The sequence below is a fragment of the Gorilla gorilla genome, chromosome X, assembly GCF_029281585.2.
Source record: "Gorilla gorilla gorilla isolate KB3781 chromosome X, NHGRI_mGorGor1-v2.1_pri, whole genome shotgun sequence".
NCBI lineage: Eukaryota > Metazoa > Chordata > Mammalia > Primates > Hominidae > Gorilla > Gorilla gorilla.
The window spans coordinates 123459594-123485860 of NC_073247.2; the positions used below are offsets into that span (position 1 = coordinate 123459594).

The 26267-nt window shown below is 36.4% G+C and overlaps 1 protein-coding gene across 8 annotated transcripts in view; it reads left to right on the forward strand.

Moving 5' to 3' along the window:
- Positions 1 to 26267, forward strand: part of ALG13 (ALG13 UDP-N-acetylglucosaminyltransferase subunit) — an 84994-nt gene that overhangs the window by 9232 nt on the left and 49495 nt on the right. For 6 of the 8 annotated variants that reach the window (XM_019019586.4, XM_019019588.3, XM_063703058.1 and 3 more), the window contains 5 exons: positions 17663 to 18029; positions 18601 to 18684; positions 21308 to 21358; positions 22118 to 22164; positions 22860 to 22932. In XM_019019586.4, coding sequence (XP_018875131.2) covers positions 17663 to 18029; positions 18601 to 18684; positions 21308 to 21358; positions 22118 to 22164; positions 22860 to 22932 — 622 coding nt within the window. The remainder of the gene's footprint in view (positions 1 to 17662; positions 18030 to 18600; positions 18685 to 21307; positions 21359 to 22117; positions 22165 to 22859; positions 22933 to 26267) is intronic. The other 2 variants (XM_063703060.1, XM_063703059.1) reach the window with 1 other exon arrangement.

Genomic DNA, 26267 nt, shown 5'->3' on the forward strand with positions numbered 1-26267 from the left:
AAGAGAGAGTTTAGCATTGGGAAATTTGCACCATAGATAGATTAAGAGGTAGACAGTTAATAGAACATTTACGGGTTGGAGTAGATGAAAAGAGATGTGATGTTATGGGATGACCTTGGGAATTAAGGATTTTAGATACTTATAATTTGGGAGGAAAGAAAGCTCAAAGGATTTGTTGGTAAGATAGTATAACCAATGAATTTGACATAGGGTTCTGGAACATTTAAAAGTAGTCATTATCTGCAAGTACCATCAAGTATCTGATTTTGGACACCTTAGACCTCTACTTTTTAATTTTAATTTTTTTTTTTTTTGTATTTTAGTAGGGACGGGGTTTCACCATGTTGCCCAGGCTGGTCGTGAACTCCTGAGCTCAGGCAATCCGCCCGCCTCGGCCTCCCAAAGTGCTGGTTTTACAGGCGTGAGCCACTGCACCCGGCTCTACTTTGTATTCTTTTAAAGGCAAGTCATGTATAGGCACAAAAGACAGTACAAAAAGGTTGTTTGCCACTTTAATATTTAGTTTGAGGAAGTTTCTCAAGACTAAATAATGACTAGCAGTAATATAAATATTCTTCCTGGCCCTTTATTGTGGTATAAGCACATAATTCCTCTGATTTGTTCATAATGTAAAATTTGTGGAGATGACCAAAACCCTTCAAATAGTCTGAGAAATGACACATATGGACAGATCATTTGAAATTAATTTTGGGGAAAGATTTGGAAAGGGTCATCATGATAGCCATGTGATCAATTTTCTGCTGTACATGTAATACCATTTATTTATTTATTTATTTATTTTGAGACCAAGTCTCGCTCTGTCACCCAGACTGGAGTGCAATGGCATGATCTCGGCTCAGTGCAACCTCCACCTCCCAGGTTCAAGTGATTCTCCTGTCTCTGCCTCCCGAGTAGTTGGGATTACAGGCATGTGTCACCACGTGGGGCTAATTTTTGTATTTTTAGTAGAGACTGGGTTTCACCATGTTGGCCAGGCTGGTCTCAAACTCCTGACCTCAGGTGATCCTCCCACGTTGGCCTCCAAAAGTGCTGGGATTACAGGTGTGAGCCACCACACCCAGCCGTAATACGATATTTTTATTGGGGAGTGGGGAGTGAAAAATAATTTTGGTTAACACTAGTGCTTAGTATGTATCAGGTACTATTCAGAGCACTTTACACATATATACTCATTTAATCTTTAAATATTCCTTTGCAATAATTGGTATTGTCCATTCTACAAATGACATAATGTGAAAAAAGTTGTATTCCATTTTAGGGTCCAAGAGATGTTGTGGAAATTGTAATTTGAACACTGAATTCCAGTATACTTCCATCCTTTATGGGGACAGTAGGAGAGAATATTTGAAATCAGAGGATTTTCCTAAGAAATTTAGATTGTATGTTAGCCATAGGTGTAATGGTATGCTAGCCATAGGTGTATAACCTTTTTGAATTTTTACATTGCTACTTAAAAAACCACAGTGATGGCTACTCATAGAATCCATGTGTAGAATCCATGTGGAGAAACTCTTTCAATTGGTTTACCTGATTGCAAGTTATTTACAAATCTTTTTCTTTTTTCTTATTTGTATTTTAAAGTTTCATTTTGGTCCTTGCTTTATTTCTTTTCTTGGAATTTTCAGCATTCCCACAGCTTCTACTGTTGACTCCTTTATCTGTATCTCCCAACTCTGATTTGGGCTCCTAAATGGTATTTCCAATTGCCTTTGGCCCTGTCTGTCTGTTAATTCTGTAAGCACCTCAAACTCAAGGTGTGCCCCAAACTGAAATCATATTTCTTTTCATTCTTCTGAGGTGCTTATCTTTATTAATGGTATCATCATTTAGTCATTCTTCTAGCCTTTAACTCTGTCTCCAACCCCTTATATCTAATTGGTTTCCAAGTACTCACAGCTTTATTTCCTAAGTACCTCAAGCTCATGTATTCATCATTCAGGCTTTTGATATAAATGCATAATGAGAATCTACCTTTTGTATCAGCAGGATCCAAGACATGATTCCTGCTCTGAAGGACCTATGTCTTACTCATTTTTGAGTCCTTTGCCTGAAACACAGTAGGCTTTCCATAAATGATGAATGCACTTCTGTAACCTAGTACACTTTTTTGATTGTCTTGATTAGGATTAGGTATTGTTCTAGGAAACACTGTCATCTTGTACACATTTATTTCATACTGACTTTGAGTTGACAGCGAAGTATCTAGTAAGTCTCTTGTTCAGAAGATGTGACCATCATATTGTATGGTAAGTTTGTAGGATCAAGCACATATAAGAATAGCATCCCAAATATAACAGTGCTGATTCTATGCAGTATCTTAATGGTATTTAAGGGTCTGTCAAATAATGGTACCTGTCAGGGATTTGTGGCAAAACATGATGTTAAAAATCAGGTATATGAAAAGCACTATAGTGTTTTCTAGCAAAAGCTTACATAGAGAAAGGTTTAGGATATTACCAAACAATTTTTTTTTCCTTTGAGACAGGGTCTCTCTGTCACCGAGGCTGGAGTGCAGTGGCAAGATCTTGGCTCCTCTGCCTCCCCTGGTCAAGTGACCCTCCCACCTCAGCCTCTGGAGTAGCTGGAACCACAGGCATGGGCCACTACACCTGGCTAATTTTTTGTAGAGACGGGGTTTTGCCATGTTGCCCAGGCTGGTCTTGAACTCCGGGGCTCAAGTGATCTGCCTGCCTCAGCCTCCCAAAGTGCCAGGATTACAGGCGTGAGCCACTGTGCCCAGTCATCAAATGATATTTAATTACTTATTAAGTAGCTAATGGCTAATTCCCTACATGAATGCTCTATTTATTATACAGTTTTTAATTCTTTTTTTTTTTTTTTTTTTTTTGATAGGCGGCTAAACAAAAGGTAGACAAATCTGGCTAGGTTCAAACAGGAATGTAGAATACATGATGCTATTTTTTTTTTTTTTTTTTAACGGAGTCTCGCTCTGTTGCCCAGGCTGGAGTGCAGTGGCGTTATCTCCGCTCACTGCAACCTCCGCTTCCCAGGTTCAAGTGATTCACCCTCCTGAGTAGCTGGGATTACAGGTATCCACCACTACATCTGGCTAATTTTTGTATTTTTAGTAGAGACGGGGTTTTGCCATGTTGGCCAGGCTGGTCTTAAACTCCTGGCCTTAAGCGATCCACCCACCTCGGCCTCCTAAAGTGCTGGGATTACAGGCATGAGGCACTGTGCCCGGCCAGAATACATGCTTCTTAATGTTGATACTGATTCTTGAAAAATATTTTGACAGGCTTTTAATACCATTATATACCATCTATGTTGGTATTTCTATATCTTCATTGTCTTATAAATTTTTTTACCATATCCTGGCCAAAATTACTTATTTTGATTGACACTTGTATCATAGCTTTGAACATGATTTTATTTTGGTGGCTGCAGTCCTGTTCTCTGAGGCAGTGGTTCTTAAGCTTCTTTCAGCCATGGAACTCTTTAATTTAAAACTATGGCTTTTCTTCTCTATATACATGATTTTGCAGTGACTTTCAGAAAGTTTGCAGGACCTCATGGCCCCAGGTTAAGAATCCCTAGGCTGAGGCGAACTTCAGTAACTTCATTTCTTGGTCATTGTTTATTACTATTTTGGTGTTAATTCCTAGACTCATTTGTAATTAAACCCTTTTGATTAATTACATTTAAATTTAGTAATTCCCAGTTTTTATTTTTATTTCTATATTTATTTATTTATTTTTTTGAGACAAAGTCTTGCTCTGTCGCCCAGGCTGGAGTGCAGTGGCGTGGTCTCTGCTCACTGCAAGCTCTGCCTCTCAGGTTCACGCCATTCTTCTGCCTCAGCCTCCCGAGTAGCTGGGACTACAGGTGCCCACCACCATGCCCAGCTAATTTTTTTTGTATTTTTAGTAGAGACAGGGTTTCACCATGTTAGCCAGGATGGTCTCGATCTCCTGACCTCGTGATTCACCCGCCTCGGCCTCCCAAAGTGCTGGGATTACAGGCATGAGCCACCACTCCCGGCCAGTAATTCCCAGTTTTTATAATGTAACACAAATTCAATACTTTTTTTGTTTAAAGCATACTAGCCAATACATTTTTGAAACTAACCTTAATATTCTTATGCTATTAACTCAGTATCTGTAACCCATAATGTCATATAGTGTCTTTTCTAATAGATAATAAGGACTAAATGGAATTTTTTATTTGTAGTAATTATTTTAGAATATCCTACAATAGACTGGTGAAGAAATCCAGTAAGGCAATACAATATGGTGTTTACTCATGGTTAAGTGTGCTACTAAAGTACTTGGTTGCAGGACCCTGATAGTCACTGTTGGAATGATGTCTATGAGACGCATATAGTACATCTTTTTGAATGATCATTTCTCCTTTTGTGCAGCATTACATACTGGTCAGTTCTCCACTGCCAGTGTGAAGTGAGGGGATAATACACTCCCCATATTTAGTAGTGAAAGACATTCCTAAGTCCTTAGCCTAAATTAGTAGTTTTCTGGATCTCAGTTTTCCTGTTTGTGAATTAATAAAACTAACTTCTCAGGTGATTTCTAAGACATAAACCTAGTTGTGTGGCATGTTTTAAAAATTAAAAATGCTGTTGAAATAACACATTTTCTCTTGGTTAGTTTTTGTTTTGAGAAGTAGGACTAAGATCTATTTTTAGAATTCACAGAATATAGTCCTAAATGATATGGAAAGCAGATTTTTCGTTGAATTTCATGTTTAAACTCATACTCAGTTTCTAATTGGGTTATAGTTAGATAATTTAAGTTTATTTAGAAGTTTAATTGAATGGGTCTTTCCAGTGCTTCAAATGTTCTGGGTTTTTCCCCTCCTTCCGCTAATCCTGTCTCTAGACTGATCAGACACTGCAGGTATCTTAAGTCAAAAAACAACCCTCTGCTGGGCGCGGGGGCTCATGCCTGTAATCCCAGCACTTTGGGAGGCCAAGGCAGGTGGTTCAGCTGAGGTCGGGAGCTTGAGACCAGCCTGACCAACATGGAGAAACCCCGTCTCTCTACTAAAAATACAAAACTAGCTCGGCGTGGTGGCACATGCCTGTAATCCCAGACACTCAGGAGGCTGAGGCAGGAGAATTGCTTGAACCTGGGAGGCAGAGGTTGTAGTGAGCCAAGATTGCGCCATTGCACTCCAACCTGGGCAACAAGAGCGAAACTCTGTCTCAAAAAAAAAAAAAAAAAAAAACCCTCAGTATTTCTGTGCCAGTGTGGTATATTTTAAAGCAAAGTAATATTTTCCTTTAAAAAAAATCTGTATTGTCATGCTGTCAGGTGGAAATGGGGAAGAGAAGAAAATGAAAGCAAGTGGTTCTTGATAATATTTTATTTTGCAATTCCGAACAAGGATTACTTCTTTGGGAAATCCATTCTTTGTCTTGCCTTTATTTCTCCTTCCTAAAACTTGAGGAGGAGGTTGAACAGGGCTGCCAGGCCATGCTTTGTTTTATAACCATTGTGTTCCCTTCCTTCATAAATCTTGCTTTGCTAATTCTGCTTGAATGTTCACCCTGAAAAGTTGATAGGCTCTAGTTCCAGGGTGCTGTTAAAATACATTTTGAAAACACATTACCATTATATTTTCAGTAATGAAAGATCCTAAAAAGAGGTTCTGTAGAGTTATTTCCCTTAATTTGCTTCATGTTATTTGGTACTAAAAATAATTGAAGTAAGTTATTTAGGGCTAATTTTTAAAATACTGGCTTTTCAGTAGGTTCTGTTACAAGTTGTTATATGTTAATACATGGGTTTGTTATCTTTAAAAATCTAGGTCTGTTTATGTGGTAATGTCAGATTTATTCATTTTTATGTGGGCCAGTCATCCCCACTTTTTGCCAAGATAATTTAATATTGATCACAAATTTGACCACTTAAAGGAAGGTGTTATCAATATTTTAATATTGATTACAAATTTTACCACCTAAAGTCTGTTATCCACTGTTGAATCACAGAGTAATTCCCTACATTTGGAAGAGTGCTTAGAGATTATGCAGCCCATCTACTTATTTTACAGATGAGGAAACTGAGACTTAAAGTGGTACAGCCAAGTTCATAACATTCTTTTCATGATACCATATTGCCTCTCAGAAACTAATAACTCATAGCATTTTGTCATACACATTTACAACTATACCTTGTATGTCACAGGTAATGTATGCTTTAAAAAAATAATTCCGGACATACCTCATTTAATTGGTTGAAACGTGAAGTGTTATTTTAGAATTAAAATCATTAGTATTTATATGTCACACTACAGTTTCCTTGTTTATCAGTGAAGAAATAAATATAGCAATTAAAAGGGCAAATTACGTATTCTAGCTAAATTTCAGTATAAAAAGTAGTCATTGCAAAATTAAAGCCCATCAGTTTCATGACAAGTAAACTATGTTATTTAAAGTTACTTTAATATTTTTTCAACTTATTTTAATCTGTACCCAGAGGTACAGTGCTTAAAACTTAAAATGTCTTTTTTAAGACATTTTCTTTCCATTATACTTAGATGTCAAAGGGAATAATTCCATTAGGGATGGGAAAACAGGATATGGACCCATATTAGAACTTTGATTTCCAGTAGAATTTCAGTGAAATTGCTCTGGTTCTTACCTTTTTTTTTTTTTTTTTGGACCAAAGAATGATTGCTTGCTGAATGTTTTGTCAGGTAGCAGCTAACAGCCATCCATATTTAAGCACGAATGTGCTAAACACTGAATATACAGTGTCTTTTGTATTATTCTAACAACCTTAGGTTTAAGTCACAAAAATTTCTAGAGCAGTGTTTCTCAAACTTTGAAACATTAATAGGTGATCTATGGAGGGAAGAAGGTGTTTGGTAAAGGCTAGGTCAAAAATGTGAAGCATTTACTATAAGCATTCCTTAGGACCTTTAATGTTGCTAATGGGCACTGTCAATCTCAAGGATAGGATTATAATATGCAAAGTTTGCTGAAATTTTGGCCTTGAAATTCTCTTTTTAGGAATACGTTGTTCTAGAGCAGTGGTTTTCAAAGTGTATTCCCTGGACCAGCATCATCATCACCTGGGAACTTGTTAGAAATGCAAATTCTTGGGATTCATCCCAGACCTGCCTCAGAATCCCTTGGGCAAGAGGCAATCTTTTAACAAGCCCTGCACTTGAGAACCACTGTTCTGGAAGTTTTTCAGGACTAAAGTAGTTTGCTGTGGAGAAAGCCAATTGGGATTTCAAGTGCGATATTTCAAAGGACAGTATTAAATACCTTGAAGTGGCTTTTTATTATATGCAAGACAAAGTCTAGAATCGACCCACAGTCTTTAAAATATCCTATTGTACTAATCTGCAGAATGGAACCTCTGCTTTACCACTTCTGGGCCTTTGTTCATGTCTTTTCTGCCTTGGTATGTAATTCCTCTTTATGGTAATTGTGCAAACATCAGGAGATTTTATATAGTTTTAGTTTCAGTACTGTTACTGATTGGATGTGAAAACTTAGGTAGGTCTTAAAACTATTTCAGACCTGTTTCTTCATCTGTAAAGTAAGAGATCCCTTGGAGCTGTAAAATTCCAATTACTTGTTTTCCCAGTTTATGATGCTATTGTTTCTTGCTCACTAATGATAAAATGTTTAAATTTACTTTCTAAAATTAAGGTAATACATGTGAATAGTTAAAAATGTTAATTGATTATACAAGGCTTACAACAAGAAACAGCAGTTGTATGTCCTATTCCTCCCCATCTCTGTTCCTGCTTCTTATAGGTGACCGTATTACTTTATGTTTTATAAATAATATGCTTAAACTGGTTTTGTTTTGTTTTTTAAATTTGAATATCATTTTAACCTTCCTATATGGAAGAGGAGACTTTTCAAAAATTAATGTTTTTAATTTACAAGTCACAATTGTATATGCGTTTATAGGGTACAATGTAATGTTTTGCTATTTGTGTACAATGTGGAATGATTATATCAAGCTAATTAACATATTCACCTCACTTACCTATCATTTTTTATGGTGAGACATTTGAAATTCTTATTTTGAAGTACACAATGTATTATTATTGATTGTAGCGACTCTGCTGTACAAAAGATCCCAGAACTTATGTCCTCTGTCTGTCTGAAGCTTTGTACCCTTTGATCAACAACTCCCATTTTCTCTTTTCCCACTACCCCCCAGCTTCTGGTAACCATCATTCTAACTCTCTACTTCTATGCGGAATCTATGAGTTCAACTTATTTAGATTCCGCATGTAAATCATGCCCTCTTTGTCTTTCTGTGCCTGGCTTATTTCACTTAGCATATAACGTCCTCTAGGTTCATCTATGTTGTCACAAATGACAGAATTTCCTTTTCCTAAACACTGAATAGCATTCCATTTTGTATATGTACCACATTTTCTTTATCCATTCATCCACTGATGGACACTTAGGTTGTTTCCTTATCTTGGGTACTGTGAATAATTCTGTAATGAACACGGGAGTGCAGGTATCCCCTGACATACTGATTTTATTTCCTTTGGATATATACCCAGAAGTAGAATTACTAGATCATATGGTAGTTCTATTTAATTTTTTGAGGAACTTCCATACTGTTTTCTATAATGGCTGTACTAATTTACATTCCCACCAACAATGTACAACAGTTTCCTTTTCTCTGCATCCTTGCCAACACTTGTTATCTTTCATCATTTTAAATAAAAGCCATTCTAACAGTTGTGAGGTGATAATCTCATGTTTTGATTTGCATTTCTCTAATGATTAGTGATGCTGAGCATTTTTTCATGTACTTGTTTGCCATTTTTATGTTGTCTTTTGAGAAATGTTCGTTTAGTTCCTTTGCCCATTTTTAAATTGGGTTGTTTTCTTGCTTGTTGAGTTGTTTGATTTCCTTACAGGTTTTTTTTTTCGAGTTATTTGATTTCCTTACATATTTGGATATTAACCCCTTATCAGATATATAGTTTGCAGATATTTTCTCAATTTCTGTGGGTTGTCTCTTCACTTTGTTAATAGTTTCCTTTGCTGTGCAGCAGCTTTTTAGTTTGGTGCCATACCATTTGTCTATTTTTGCTTTTGTTACCTGTGCTTACAGGGTCATATTCAAAGAATCATTGCCCAAAGAAGTGTGGAGCTTTTCCCCTATGTTTTCTTCTAGTAGTTTTGCAGTTTCAGGTTTTATATTGAAGTTTTTAATCCATTTTGAGTTGATTTTTTAATATAATGTAAGGTAAGGATCCAACTTCATTCTTCTGCCCGTGGATAGTCAGTTTTCCCAACCCCATTTATTGACGAGACTGTCTTTTCCCCATTGTGCATTCTTAATACCTTTGTTGAAAATTGACCATAAATGTGTAGGTTTCTTTCTGGGCTTTCTATCCTGTTCCTTTTTTTGATGTGTCTGTTTTTATACCAGCATGATGCTGTTTTGATTATGCTCACTTTATATATGATTTGAAGTTAGGGAGTGAGATGCTGCCAGCTTTGTTCTTTTTACTGAAGATTATTTTGTCTATTTGGGATCTTCCGTGGTTCTATATAAATTTAAGGATTTTTTTTTTCTATTTCAGCAAAAATGCCATTGGAATTTTGATAGAGATTGCATTGAATCTGTGGATCACTTTGGTAGTGTGGACATTTTCACAATATTCTTCCAATCCATAAACATGGGATATTGTTCCGTTTATTTGTGGGGTTTTTTTTTTCAGTTTTTTTCATGAGTGTTTTATAGTTTTCAGTGTTATATCAGTCTTTTACCTCATTGGTTACATTTATACCTAAGTATTTGTTGCTATTGCTATTGTAAATGGGATTGTTGTCTTAATTTTCTCTTTGGATAATATAGAAACACTACTGATTTTTTATATGTTGATTTTGTATCCTTCAACTTTACTCATTTTTTTTTATCAGTTCTAACCATTTTTTGGTGTAGTTTTTAGGTTTTTCTATATGTAAGAGCATGTTATCAGCAAATAAAGATAATTTCAATTCTTCCTTTTCTAGTAGGATGTGTTTTCTTTCTCTTGCCTAATTGCTCTGGCTACGATTTGTATGTTGAATAGAAGTGGTGAGAGGGGGCATCCTTGTCTTGTCCCTGATCTCAGAGGAAAAGCTTTCGATTTTTCACTCTTGAAAATGGTCATAGCTATGGGTTTATCATATGTGGTGTTTATTGTACTGATATACATTTCCTGTATACCTAATCTGTTGAGAGGTTTTTTTTTTTTTTTTTTTTTTTTTTTTTGAGATGGAGTCTCGCCCTGTCATCCAGGCTGGAGTGCAATGGCGTGATCTCGGCTCACTGCAATCTCCGCCTCCCAGGTTCAAACGATTCACCTGCCTCAGCCTCCTGAGTAGCTGGGATTACAGGTGCCCGCCACCATGCCCAGCTAATTTTTGTATTTTTTTTTTTTTTTTTGGTAGAGATGCGGTTTCACTATGTTGGCCAGGCTGGTATTGAACTTCTGACCTCGTGATCTGCCCGCCTTGGCCTCCCAAAGTGCTGGGATTACAGGCATGAGCCACCGTGCCCGGCCAAGAGTGTTTTTGTTTGTTTATTTGTTTTTTCATTATGAAGGGGTATTGAATCTTGTCTGATGCTTTCTCTGCATCTATTTAAATGATCATGATTTTTATTCATTCTGTTAATGTGGTGTATCACATTTGTTGATTTGTGTATATTGAACCTTCCTTGCAGCCCCGGGATAAATCCCACTTGATCATGGGGAATGAGTCTTGTAATATGTTGTGGAATTTAGCTTGCTAGGGTTTTGTTGACGACTTGCATTTATGTTCATCAGGGATATTGGTCTGTAAATGTCTATTTTTGTAGTGTCCTTGTCTGGCTTTGGTATCAGGGTAATGCTGGTCTTGTAAAATGAGTTTAGAAATATTCCTTCTTTTTCAGTTTTTTGAAAGAGCTTAAGAAGGATTGGTACTGGTTCTTTAAATGTTTGGTAGAATTCAGCAGTGAAGCCATGGGGTCTTGGACTTTGGTGGGAGACTTTTATTATTGATTCAATCTCCTTCCTCATTATTGGTCTGTTCAGATTTTCTATTTCTTCATGATTTAGTCTTGGTAGGTTGTATGTGTCTAGGAACTCATCCATTTCTTCTAGACTATCCAATTTGTTGGCGTATAATTGTTTATAGTAGTTTCTTGTGATCCTTTGTATTTCTGTGATAACAGTTGTAATGTCTCCTATTTCATTTCTGATTTGAGTCTTTTTCTCCTAGTCTAGCTAAGGGTAGGTCAATTTTGTTTATCTTTTCAAGGAACTATTAGTTTCGTTTATTATTTTTCTATCATTTTTCTAGTCTCTTTCATTTATTTATGCTCTGATCTTTGTTTCCTTCCTTCTGCTAACTTTAGGTTGTTCTTTTTCTAGTTCCTTGAAGTATGTTAGATTATTTGAGATCTTTCTTCCTTTTTAGTGTAGGCATTTACCACTATAAATTTCCCTCTTAGAACTGTTTTTGTTGCATCCTGTAAGTTTTTGTATGTTGTTTCCATTTTCATTTGTCTCAAGGGTTTTTTTAATTTCCTTTTTGATTTATTCTGTGACACATTGACTTGTTCAGAAGCATTTTGTCTAATTCCCACATATTTGTGTATTTTTCAAGATTCTTTCTGTTACTGATTTATAGTTTCATGCCATTGTGATCTGAAAAGATGCTTGATATGATTTTAATTTCCTTAAATTTGTTAAGACTTGTTTTTTAGCCTAACAATGTGATCTGTCCTGGAGAGTGGTCCATGTGTGCATAGCAAGAATGTGTATTCTGTTGCTGTTGGATTGAATATTCTGTATATGTCTGTTAGGTCCATTTGGTGTAAAGTATAATTCAAGTGTAATGTTTCCTAATTGATTTTCTGTCTAGGTTATCTGTCCATTGTTGAAAGAGGGGCAATGAGATCCCAAAGAGGAGACTTTTTCTTTTTTCTCTTCCCCATTTTCCTTCCCATCCTCCTAATTTAGTTTTATCAGTTCTGTGAGATTCATTTTCAATGTTGACATTATTATGACTGCTTAACTACGGTATTATTCACATCTGAGCCATGTAGTGTTCAATGATTTTATTTCCTTTCCTGTAAAACTTTGTTTTATCTCATTTTGTTATTTCATCATTTTCCCAGTTTTTGATAGTAACATCTCCAAACTTTCCGACAGAAGTGTACATCTCTCATTATATTCAAACACATTGAGTTATCTAAACCTTTATTATCTTTTTTGAGATATCCACACTGGAGTTCTCTGTCCTATTTTTGGAAATGCTTATTTTCTAGTCCTTCTGAGTGTCTGTCTTCCTGTGATTTCCCCTTCATCCTTATCCTGTAATTTCTCTTTGCTTTTCTCTTGTGTTGAATCTCCTATTTCCAAGATTGCTCCCTTCCACCCCCAGACTTTAAAAAAAAAAATTCTTTATTTTGGTTTCACATATCTTCAGTAGCTTTTCTGAGAAAGGGTGGCAACATTTTTGAATCTTTTTTTTTTTTTTCTAAAAACACCTTGTTTTACTCTTTCATTTGATAGCTTGCAATAGAAATAAAGGTTGGAAATAACTTCCCCTCTAATCTAGAGCTTCATTGTTTTCCGAATCCTAGTTTTTCTTTTGAGAAGTATATTGTGTTCTTATTTGTGTTCTTTTGTGTATAAACTGTTTTTCTTCTGTGAAAGCTTTAGGATCTTCTCTTTATCTCCTGACTTCAGAAACTTTATTGTTATGTCCAGGGATGATCTTTTTTGCTTTCATTGTTGTGGCTGCTTCATGGGCCCTTTCAGTCTCAATATGGATACTCATGTTCTACAGTGCTAGAATTTTTTTATATTGTCATAATCATCATCATCATCATCATTATCATTTCTTTCCCTCTGCTTTCTTCATTTCACTTCGGGCTTCCTGTTGGTTAGGTGTTGGCTTTCCTAGATTAATAATCTAATTTTCTTATTTTTTCTTCCCAATATTGTTGACTATTCTGTGAGCTCCTCAACTCTGTTATGTTTCTTCTGCTTTTTTGTTTTACTTAACTGTTAAATTTAAATACAGTAAAATTGGCCTGTTTTCTTATATAGTTCTATAATTTTGACAAACGCGTAATCATGTAACCACTACCACAGTCGAGATGCAGAACAGTTCCAGTGCCCCCATTTATCCTTTCTCTTTGTAGTCAGCCCTTCAACCCTAACTACTGGCAAAAACTAATCTGTTTTCCTTTCCTATAGTTTGGCCTTTTTCAGTGTCATATAAATGGAGGCATACAGTGTGTAGCCTTTTTACTCATGTCTTTTTTGCTTCGCATGTTACATTTGAGATACGTGTTCTTTTATGTATCAATATTTCATTATTTTCTATTCCTAGGAAGTATTCTATTGTTTGAATGTACCACAGTTTTTGTCCATTCACCAGCTGAAGAATGTTTAGATTGTTTCCAGTTTTGAGAGCTCATGATTATGGATAAAGCTACTATAAACATTCACATAGAGGTTTTGGTGTTACCATTTCTCTTATGTAGTTACCTAGAAGTGGGATTGCTTGATCATATGGTAATTCTGTTCAATTTTATAAGAAACTGTTAAACTATTTTCCACAGTGGTTGTACTATTTTACATTCCCACTAGCAACGTATGAGAGTTCCAGTTCTATATCCTTTTCGACACTTGGTATTGTCAGTTAAAAAAATTATTTTAGTTAGTATGCAGTGGTATCTCATTAAAGACACACAAATGGCCAATAAGCAGATGAAAAGATGCTCAATATCATTAGCCACTGGGGAAATGCAAATCAAAACCACAGTGAGATACCACTTCACACCCACCAGGTTTACTATAATCAAAAGATGGAAAATAACAAGTGTTGATAAGAATCTAGAGAAAATGGAACCCTCATACACTATTGGTAAGAATGTAAAATGGTGCAGTTGCTCTGAAAAACAGTTCCTAACATTAGGTTAAATAGAGTTACCATATGATCCAGTAACTCCACTCCTAGGTATATACCTAAGATAATTGAAAACATAAGTCCAAACAAAAACTTGCATGTGAATATTTATGGAAATATTATTCATAATAGCCCAAAAGTGGAAACAACCCAAATTTCTATCAACTAATGAATGGATAAACAAATTTTGGTTTATGCAGGGGATTGAACTATGTAGTGATGCACCATGCTCCAACATGGGTGGACTTTGAAAACCTTATGCTAAGTAAAAGAAGCGAGTAACACAAGACCACATACTTTATGATCCCATTTGTTTGAAATGTTCAGAATATGGAAATCTATAGATTCAGGAAGTAGATTAGTGGTTGTCTGGGGTTGGTGGGGATAGAGGGATTAGAGGTTGACAGCTCCAGGATGCAGAGTTTTATTTTGGGATAAAGAGAATGTTCTAAAGTTGATTGTGGTGATGGATGCACAACTCTATAAAACAAACCATTGAATTGTATACTTTAAGTGGGTGAATTATATGGTATGTGACATATCTGAAAGCTGTTAAATTTACCAGTTTTAAGAGTACAATTTAATTTTTAGTGAATATACAGAATTGTGCACATATCACCACAAAATAGTTTTAGAAGATTTTTATTATTCCAGAAAGATTCTTTGTGCTTATTTGTAGTCAATGCCTATTTCCACTCCAGCCCCGTGCAACCACTTCATCTGCTTTCTGTCTCTAGATTTACCCTTTTTCCATATTTCATATAAATGGAATCATAGTCCTTTTGAAATCATACAGTTTTTGCTTCTATCTTCTTAGGACCAGTTTCTCCAATCCTTGTTAATGCTTGTTACTGTCTGTATTGTTTATTACAGCTATCCTGGTAGGTATGTAATGATGTCTTATTGTGGTTCTAATTTTCATTTTCCTAAAGATCAATGATTTTGAATATCTTTTTATGTGCTCATTAGCCATTCTTATATCTTTGGTGAAATGTGTATTCAAATCTTTTGTCTATTTAAGAAATTGGATTTTTTTTATTGTTGACTTTTCAGAGTTCTTTATATATTTTGGTACAAAGTTTTTCTGGTTAGATATGTGATGTAAAAATATTTTCTTCCAGTCTATGGCTTGTATTTTCATTCTCCTAACAATGTCATTTGCAGAGCAAAAGTTTTTAATTGATAAAATCGAGTTAATTTTTTTTTCTATTATGTATCTGAGAACTCACTGCCTAACCCAGGATCTTAAAGATTTTCTCCTATGTTTTATTTTTTAAAATTTTGAAGTTTTATTTTACATTTATACCACTTTGAGTTAATTATAGTACAAGGTGTGAGGTATAGGTTGAGGATCCTTTTTTTTGCCTGTGGATGGTCAATTGTTCTGGCACCACTTGATGAAAATGCTATCTTTTTTCTATTCAACTGATTTTGCACCTTTGTCAAAAATCAATGGACCATATTTGTGTGGATCTACTTCTGTGTGCTTCCCTGTGTGTTACTTTTCTCTTGCTCTGTCTCCTTTTGTCTTCCTGTCCCTACTTGTGTTTTTTTTTTCAGTTTTCTATTACTTTTCTGATTCTCTCCCTCCTTCTCCTGATTTTCCCTTCCCCCATTCCCTTCCTCAAAATGAAGCATTTAGATTGCATTGTTTTATATATCATACTTATTTTTAGTTTAAAAAGCAGATGTGAAGCATTTGTGTTTTTCTTTACAAGTACAATATGCTGGAAACAAATTAACTTTTAAATTATAATCCCTTTTTTTTTTTTTTTTTTTTTGAGACGGAGTCTCGCTCTGTTGCCCAGGCTGGAGTGCAGTGGTGTGATCTCGGCTCATGCCATTCTCCTGCCTCAGCCTCCCAAGTAGCTGGGTCTACAGGCGCCCACCACCACGCCCAGCTAATTTTTTGTATTTTTAGTAGAGATGGGGTTTCACCATGTTAGGCAGGATAGTCTCGATCTCCTGACCTCGTGATCTGCCCGCCTTGGCCTCCCAAAGGGCTGGGATCACAGGCGTGAGCCATTGTGCCTGGCCAAATTATAACCCTTAATTAATTTTTCTCAGTGAATTAGTGACCTTAACGAAAGATGGTAATCTCTCTTCCCAAACAGTGTGTTTCAGAACTTTTGCAAAAGGCATCACTTCTCCAGTGTTACAGTTTCTTTAAAAAAGAAATTAGTGGCTGGACATGGTGGCTCATGCCTGTAATTCCAGTACATTGTGAAGCTGAGGTGGGAGGATAGCTTTAACCCAGGAGTTCGAGACCAGCTGGGCAATGTGGCAAGACCCCATCTCTACAGAAAATAGAAAAATTAGCTGGGTGTGGTGGTGGCATGCACCTGTGGTCTTAGCTACTTGGGAGGCTGAGGCAGGAGGATTGTTTGAGCCCAGGAGGTTGAGGCTGCAGTCAGCTGTGTTCACACCACTGCACTTGCACTTCAGCCTGGGTGAGAGTGAGACCCTTTAAAAAAATAAAAAGAAATTAAGATAATTTCAAATTGGCGTGCAAAGGAAATCAAGATTTATTCCTTTTTTACCATGTCAAACATTATTTCATTCCCAAATTATAAAATATTGCTGCTTTTCCTAGAGGGAGTGGTCATGATTACTACTGGATCCACAGATACAAAAAAAAAAAAGGAAAAAACAATTTTGAAAGCAGCTTAATGTTGTGCCTTCTCTAAAGCCAGCTTTTGACCTATTCATTTTTAATACTTAAAAAATGTAAGAAAGGAATTGGATTTTTGCATTTAAATAAAAATATAAGACACTAGATAGTATAGATAATAGGAACAAATAAAACAAGCAATTGGGCCTGCCTTTGGCACTTAGTATTTTCTTTGGTTTTCTCAGAATCCAGAGTAATGTGTCTGGAAAAGTACACTAGTAAAACATTGAAACACATCTCTCATTGTCCAACTCATCTCATACTCTACCATACCATTTCAAATGTAGTCTGTCCGTTTGTGGATATTTTCATGCTGCTTCCATTTAAATTTTTACTTCCATTTTTAAAGAAACACACTTTTTTGCATTTTTCTTTTTTATTGGTGCCATATAATAGTTTGGAGGCATTAGTCAAGAATTGTATAAGGTTTCCCTAGCATGGCTAATAAGATTTAGTTTCTGTGATCCTGGCAGAGATTATTATCTAGAATTAAATGAGAAGATTACTTCAACCCTATATCTGAAATATCCAGGTAATAGCCTTGGCACTTAGCTTGAACTGTGCCCTCTGCCGCTATAGATTAAGGGAAGTTCCTTCTCCTTTTTTGTGTGTATTAAAAAGGTATTAATACAAATGCTTACTGGTTAACTAGGTTCATGAAGATTCTCTCCCTCCATGTTTCCCTGAAACTATGAAAGGAGCAGGGAATTTGGGGAGAGACTGTAGTTGAAAATTCAGCTAGAGATCTTAAAGCAATGTAATGTGGACCAGGCTGCATCCTACACACCTGAGCCTTATTGTAGTCCCTTTTCAGCCTCGTGCAGCAGTTGCCCTGAGTTAAGCTGCAAAGTCAGTTTCCTTCTAGACCCAAAGCTCAGCTGCTTATGCATACTTTTCTCAACCTTGGTCTGATTGGGTTAGATTGGGTTAATTCCACTCTTTCCCAAGGAGGTGACTCTAAGTACTTTCTTCCTCCCTCCCATGTCTCCTGCTCAGTCTGAGTTCCCTATTCCTAGGAGGATTGGCTCTTCCTCTTCTTTTCACAGGGTCCTGACTTGTCCTGGGCAAGCCAAGTCCATTGCTTCTGCTCCTGGGAAGTGCCAAGATTCTGCAGCGCTGACTTCAACTGCCTTTTCAGGCCTAGACTTTGGGCTGCTTTCCGGATACCTGCATAAGCAAGCCCTTGTTACTGCTACCCATCCTACCTGCACCCTGCTTTTTCCCTCTTGCCACGCTTTTTTTCCTCTCCCTCTTACCCCCACCCTGTACAAAATGCATAAAGGATGGAAAAACTACTGCTGCCAGAAGTCTTTGAATGAGGCATCAATGGATGAATATTTAGGCAGCTTAGGGCTGTTTCGAAAGCTGACTGCCAAGGATGCCTCTTGCCTCTTTCGGGCCATTTCGGAGCAGGTAAAAGGAAAACATATCTTCCCTGTACTGAGTTTTCAGAGTTTGAGATATGGGATGGTCCTGTAGTTTGCCAGAAGAAACAAAAAAATTCCCCTCCTTTCTAGTGAAAACATCAGGCCTGTCAAGGTCCTAGAGAGAAGCTGCCTGCTCTTATTAGCTTGGTGCGTGCCTTTGCTGAATAGTCTATATTGCTGAACCTTTGCTATCTTTTCTGTTTTTTTAAATGCCAGTTTGTAATGTAGGAGGGGTAAGATAAGGAGGCTAAAGACAACTTTGAAATATATCTTGATCCTTTGTAAGCATCCCCTGCTTCCTCTAATTTTAATGCCTAAGAAAAAAATTATAGGCTGTGCACATAAGGAGTAGAAAAGGGGATGGGGCATGACAGTCATCCTTCCCCCATTTCGTTGAAGATGATATTAAAAAAACTTTTAGTAAGATGATTTAATTTCCCAATTTCCTACATATGTTCTGAATAAGGAAGCCTTAAGTGTCCAGTTCATGGTCTTGATTTAGAAGTGCCTATTTTAAATGACTACTGACAGTGGGCTGGTCTTTCTCTTCTTTTTAGTTGTTTTGCAGCCAGGTCCATCATTTGGAAATCAGGAAGGCTTGTGTCTCATATATGAGGGAAAATCAACAAACTTTTGAGTCTGTAAGTAGAATACATACCCAGGGGAGAACTGGTGGAGTGTGTAACAGGTGGAAAAATAATTGTGAGCACCTACCAAAATTAAACTATATCATGCTGTCTCCTCAATAGCAAATATATAGTTCCCAACTGGCTCCCTTCCCAGTAGCTAACATGCTTCTTGACCCTCTGCTAGAATTAGGTTGTTTAGGACTCTAATTAAAAATCAAGAATAATCTACATTTTCCCACTACTTACCTCATCCTACGCCAAGAACTCCAGACCCTAAAAAGTTATGTTTTGATTGCTGTTTTATATTATCCATACAGTTTTATTGAACAATTAATAATAGTTCATGAAAGGTTTGGCTCTGTTAATATTTTGCAATGCATATTTTAAAATACGTAAAAATGGGAACCCCCTCTATTTTCTTGCTTAATCCTGTGTATAATAATCTGCAGCCAGTCAATTTGAGGAATCTTGTAAAACTTAATTGTAAGGGAACAAATGAGTCTAAGTATCTAGTCTTTCCATGTCACAAATTGTATAATTAGAGCTCTGCCACTAATGATTAACTTTAGGTAAAACAATTTACAGAAGACATATTTGTACACCTTCATGTATTTGAATTCTTGTTAATGAAATTGGAGGCTTCCTTTTTTTTTTTTTTTTTAAACACTTCTGGCCCTTGCAGTGCTATTTGTTTCTTCTGTTTATTGTGGGTATTCGCCTGCTGTTCGAGTTTTACTCTTAATTTTCTCAACTGGTTTCAGTGAATTTTAAAACTACGTGAAGACTTCTTGACTTAAAAGCTTGTTACCTTGAAGTTCATTGTAGTCTTCTCTACACCTGGGGAAAGGATTATTAGTAACATTACTTCAAATGCAAGGCCATAGTGTAAAGCAGTGCGTCTCGAGTATTTCTGTGCATACAAATCACCTGGAGATCCTGTTAAAATACAGGTTTTCATTCAGTAGGTCTGAGTTGGGGCCCGAGATTTCTTTTTTTTTCTTACCTTGAGACAGGGTCTTCTCTGTTGCCCAGGCTGGAGTGCGGTGGCAGGATCACGGCTCGTTGCAGCCTCTGCCTACCAGGCTGAAGCAATCCTCCCACCTCAGCCTCCAAAGTAACTTGGGACTACAGGCACACGCCACCTAACTGGGCTAAGTTTTTTGTGTTTTTAGTAGAGATGGGGTTTCACCATGTTGCCCAGACTGGTCTCAGACTCCTGGGCTCAAGTGATCTGCCCTCCTTGGCCTCCCAAAGTGCTGGGACTACAAGTGTGAGCCACTGCGCGCAGTGGAGATTTCTGCATTTTTAACATACTGAAGTAATGCTTGCTATTGGTTTGTGGACAACATTTTGAGTAACAAAGATGTGTGTAAAATTTTATAACTACGTAAATGAATCTCAATTCAATACTGAGTGATAGAAACCAGACCCTATGCAAAGTTTATACTGTTTGATTTCCCTTATATAAAACTCTAGAAAAAATACAAGCCAATCTGTAGTGACAGAAAGCAGATCAGTGGTTATATGTCAGTTATAGAGGGGCACAGGGGTACTTACGGAAGTGATATATTCACCATCTCAATTGTGATGATGATTTCATGGGTGTATACATAAGTCAAAATTTGTACTATTTAAATTGTGCAGTTTATTGTATGTCATTTATTTATTTTTTGAGACGGAGTCTTGCTCTTTCACCCAGGCTGGAGTGCAGTGGCACGATCTCGGCTCACTGTAAGCTCCACCTCCTGGGTTCATGCCATTCTCCTGCCTCAGCCTCCCAAGTAGCTGGGACTACAGGTGCCCGCCACCATGTCCGGCTAATTTTTTTGTATTTTTAGTAGAGATGGGGTTTCACCATGTTCGCCAGGATGGTCTCGATTTACTGACCTCATGATCTGCCTGCCTCGGCCTCCCAAAGTGCTGGGATTACAGGTGTGAGCCACAACACCCAGCCTGTATGTCATTTATATCTCAAAACTTTTTAAAAGGAAAATTTAAATGATTTTTTAAAAGTCTAGTGATATGTATCCATGGAACTAGAAATAAATCTATTACAGTCCCTGAGTTCAATTTCATTTTTATTGAGGCATATTTTACATTCAATAAAACTCATCATTTTAAGTTTACCATTTTTAGTTTTGGAGATGATATGCAATCATGGAACTACCACTGCAGTCAAGATATAGAATGTTTCCATTACCCCTAAAAAGTTCGCTTGTCCCATGGTCTTTTTAGAAACTAATGAAATTCTCTTTAAAGTTCCTCAGTTTAATTTTGTAAACGCATGTCTTGTCAAATTTGAAATCCTTAGAAATACTGGTCTTGCTTGATTTATGAAAATTGTCATTACTTAAATTGGCATTTCAAATGAAACTCGAAAGCATACCATTTGATGAAATGCACTGGTATGTGGATATGCCAGGACCAATTCCTAAGATACTTTTATACTCCAGCTTTTCTCCACTCATGACTTTTGTGTATGTGCAAATCTTCTTGAGGTGCTGTGCAAAGTAGATACTTACACCGTAATTGTTGAGCTGAGCAAAAAACGCATTGCAGGATAATATTGTAGAATATAATCAGATTTCAGTAATGCTGTGTATTTGGTTAAGTCGAGTTTGTTTTATTTTTGAAGTATGTGGAGGGATCTTTTGAGAAATACCTGGAACGGTTGGGAGATCCCAAGGTAAGATCAAATATGGGGGTTTAATCTTTTCAGAGTTATTTGGAATAGTAATGTAAATTTATTCATTCAACTGTATTATTTTAGCCAGACCCCAAATATTTTATTTAGTAGCCAGCTGTGTTGAATCCAATAGTTCTCACATAAGTTTAGAGGCTGGCAATTGACCTATTGTTTTGTGTTGAATATTGATAATTGTGTGTTAATCCCATCAACCATAGACTAGCAAAAGAGTATACACTGCTTGGAAACAGGACAAGCTTAAGCCTTTTCACTTTAACGGGGGAGGAGGGTGGTAATGAATTTTACCAAGAGGTCATTATTTTGTTATTAAACAATTCCCCTGATTTGTAGTTGTCTTCCTTTTATGTGGGAGTAAAATTCATAAATTCATACTTTATTTAGAAATAATTTTTATGTGATAAAGTTAATTCCATAGTTCTGGACTTAAAAAAGCACATTTACTAAATCCCTACTGCCTTTTTTATTGTACTAGTTCCATTTTTATTGTGTTTTTAAAATCTCTCCTATTAACTGTCCTTATTACTTAATGGCTAAGTAGGGCTTTAGATCCTTTTTTCAGGATAAGTTTATGTTAATAAGTAGCTATCACAGTATTCCAAGCCTTAAAACAGGTTATAGTGTGTTCTACAAATTCTTCATCTAAAACAGTGCTAAGCAGCTAAAAATTTGTTGTACTTGAAAAAACTACCTCCTAGCTACAGAATGTTTTTTAAAACTCAATACACTATTTATGTTTAGGAAAGTGCTGGCCAGCTGGAAATAAGAGCTCTTTCTCTAATTTATAAGTAAGTTATATCCTCTTTTCTTTGAGAGTGGGTATGTGCATGCATGTGTGTATAAGATCTCAACGGTCTCTTCAGGATTGGGGAAATTTGAGATTTGATGTATTGATACCTAGAATGAAGAAAGCTAAGAAAAAGTGTTAAAATATTTTAAATGGTTGAAAAGTCAAAAGAAGAATGTTTCATGGGATGGAAAAATTATATAAAATTCAAATTTCAGTGTCTGTAAAGCTTTGTTGGAACACAGTTATGCTCATTCACTTATGCATTGTCTGTGGCTGCTTTCATGCTACCAAAGCAAAGTTGAATAAACCATATAGTCTGCAAAAGCTGAAATGCCTATTTTCTAGCCTTTTGCCAAAAAAATTGCCAACCCCTGCTTTAAATAAAGGAGAGCACCATCCCCCAACTCACAGACATACATACAATTGATAATTGGTTGTCTTTACCCCTTCTCCTCCCAAATTAAGATACATAAAAAAAAAATCCATAGGACTTTAGGGGCAATTAGCTATCTACCTTGAATTAACATCATTTAGCCCTTTTGGGTTATTTTAAAGCCAAACATTAAACCGGATATTTATATTACTTCATATGAATAAGGTAGGCAACTTAAAAGCACAAATAGTTGTTCCTATAATTATCTCTTACATATGCCAAATTATGTCTTCCCACTTACCTTTGTTTTCCCCATATAGTCGGGATTTCATTCTTTATCGCTTTCCTGGAAAACCTCCAACTTATGTCACAGATAATGGCTATGAAGACAAGGTAAGAAGATGAGTGAATGTTGACTTATATAAAAGAAGTTGAATGATGCTTCTGGCTTGCCTGGATATTAAATCGTTTTTAACCTAATTAATGAAAAGCATAGTCTGAATGACAGGTTTCTCTGTTACTAGCATTTTCCTCTCTAGTCAGTTAATCTCAGTGTTGTTAGCCCTCTAAACAGACCTGATCGTTATTTCTCTGTGGTAGGAAAAAAGCCACCCCAAAGCCTAATTGGCTTCTCAATGACTAAAAAGGATAAGGTTCAAACTTTGAAGCTAGGCATTCAGCATCCTGAAAGGTCCCAAACCAGCTTCATTTTCTTCCATCCTTATTATGCCATGCTTCCAGGTATTCTGCCTTTCATACTTTGTGTCTTTGTATTTGAAACTTTCCCAATGCCCCTGGAGTCATTTTCTCACTTTGTGCTCCCTTAGCAGCTCCCAAGTAATTGTAGTGTTTATTATATTGTGTTTGTTTTCATATGTATTTCTTTCATTATCTGAAAGTTTCTTGAGGGAAGTGAGAGTGTCTACTACTGCCTGGTAAAGTACTTGATTGTTAGTTGAGAATACTCAGCAGATAAATTGTTTTTCAGCATACAGCTTCTCCTCCAAAAAGTTTATAAAAGAAAAGCCCTTTATCCTGATTATTTTATTAGTGAAATATAGACTACACGATGTTTGAGTTTTATATGTCTTATTTCACAACATGGAACACAATTTAGACACAATTCTAATGATGGCAAGACAAGACTAGAGACCAGAAGAACTGTTAGGATGCTGTTACGATAATCGAGGGGGAATACCTGAACTAAGGAGAAGTAGCATTAGGAATAGAGAAGACTGAATAGGAGATAACTTAGAAGATAAGTATGAACGGGGTACGTTAATTATCTCTTCTGAGCTTTGGGGACACCAAAATGAATACAGTGAAATCCTTGCCCTCCAAGAGCTTAAGGGACAATGAAGACAGACCTGCAAAGGGTTAATTACAGCAAAGTGGTAAGTTTTATAATAAAAAAAATTGTGCTAAAAGCATAAGGGAAAAAGCCCTTCTTTCTGCTTGAGGGAGTTTAGAAAGCTTCATGGTGGTAGTGACATGTAAGTGGAGTATTTTTAAAAGAGTCCATCAAATACGAAGAGCAGTCTATTCAGAGGAAACACTATATACAGAGGCATAGAAGCAAGAGACCCTTTGGGAGTTAAGTAGTTGGATGTGAGGAGGATGATGCTGGAAACATAGTCTAGAGTTACATAGTAAGAGGTAGAGCAGGCCATGCCAAATAATTTGTCCTTTCATTGTACAGAATAGTCATTTGAAACTTTTTCCCAACATTTTATTATGATGTTCAAACATACAGAAAAGTTAAAAGAATTTTACAGTGAGCATCCATATACCTACCCACCACCTAGAGTCTGCTGTTAACATCTTAGTATTCTTATCACATATCTATTCCTCGATCCATTCATCTGTCCATCTTTCTTTTTTGATATATTTTAAAGTAAATTTCAGACACCAGAAAACTTGACCCTAAATGCTAATGGAAAGTTTTTAGGCAAAGGTGTGACATAATCTGAATTGTTTGAGGAAGAGGAGTGTTAACTTTTGTATCTAAGCAGTTGTACATAGCATTGCTTGAGATGAAATTTGGATCTTTACCAGGGATCTTTAAACTCCCAGTTCAGTTTTTCCTCAACATTGTATTCTGAAATTTTTCATACAGAGAGAAGTATGAAGACTCATGCAGTAAACATTCATGTACCCACCACTTAGTTCCTATAATTACACAGTTCCATTTATAAATGTCTTGTGTATCTTAGAGATTATTTAGCTAATTTAGGGGGAACATTACCCATTGGGAACCATGAGAATACAAAAATTTCAGACCTTTTGAGTGTGTACAACCTACAAATATCCATACATGTATACAGAGCTAATACTTACCAGCACTTGGGTATTCGCATGTACAGGATAGTGCATATATATGTCTGATTTGGGAATTTATAAAGTGGGAGTGTGTGTTTATATTGAAAAGCCAGGTGCTTTTATTTTGTGATGCTTTGCTTTGCCTAAAACTTTGTTGCTTTGTCTCAGTTCACACTCCTAAGATTGGCATCAGGATTGAATTTTTAAAAATGAGGCCGGGTGTGGTGGCTAACGCCTGTAATCCCAGCACTTTGGAAGGTCGAGGCGGGTGGATCACTTGAGGTCAGGAGTTTGAGACCAGCCCGGCCAATATGGTGAAACCCCGTGTCTATTAAAAATACCCAAATTAGCTGGGCGTGGTGGCGCATGCCTGTAATCCCAGCTACTCGGGAGGCTGAGGCAGAAGAATCGCTTGAGCCCAGGAGGCGGAGGTTGCAGTGAGCCAAGATTGCGCCGCTGCACTCCAGCCTGGGCGACAGAGCAAGACTCCATCTCAAAAATAAATAAATAAAAATGATTGTATTATAGGCAGTGAACATTATTAATGAGCCTTCTAAAAATATTTTAGAACAAACTTTCATAGAAATAAATGTCTAATATTCACTTTGGCATCTTTCATCTTGTGTGTTGACTTAATTCTGCATTCTACGTAGTTATCTTCAGTTTCTTAAGTGTATTCGGCTGAAATCGAGCCATCTTCACTCAGCTCATTTGCTCTATCTAGATAGAGGTACATACTTACATTAAAAAGAAAATAAAATTAAGTCTTGAAATGTAGAGTAAGAAAATCCCCACTCATCCTCTTCAATTTTATGCCCTTCAAAGTAACAAGTATTGGTTCTCATGCACTTCAGAGTAACAAACTATTAAGTATTGGTGAGTATCTTTCTGTATCATTTTCTTTGTGTTTGTCTTTTAAATGTAAATGGGCTCATATTTAACATTGTTACTTGTTCTTTTTAAATATCCTTCTTAGTAATATAGATCTACCCCATTTTTTCACTAGTTTACTGCCATTAATTACATCCCATCTGCCCACTCTCAACCACCCACAAGTATGTATGAATTACTTTCATGTTGGGAAAGCCATCATGCCTTGTTTTGCCTCTTCCAGTCAAAATGGAAATTCTTGCCACTTGAATAGAGAAATTATATAGTTGTCTGTCTTCTTTCTATAAGAGCTGCTTATTCATCACTCTGGTTAACTGGATTCCTTTATTCCTTAACAACTGCCTCTAAGTTATTAATATTTCTTAGAGTTCCCAGTTCTTGTAGCCCAAAGTACAAAGGATTTCTCTGCTCAAAATCTGCTCACTGTTCTTATGGGTTAATAAACTCTTAAATGCAAATACCCCTTGTGGTGGGAGAAACTTATAACTTAAACTTTACTGTGAGTTACTTAAGCTTGA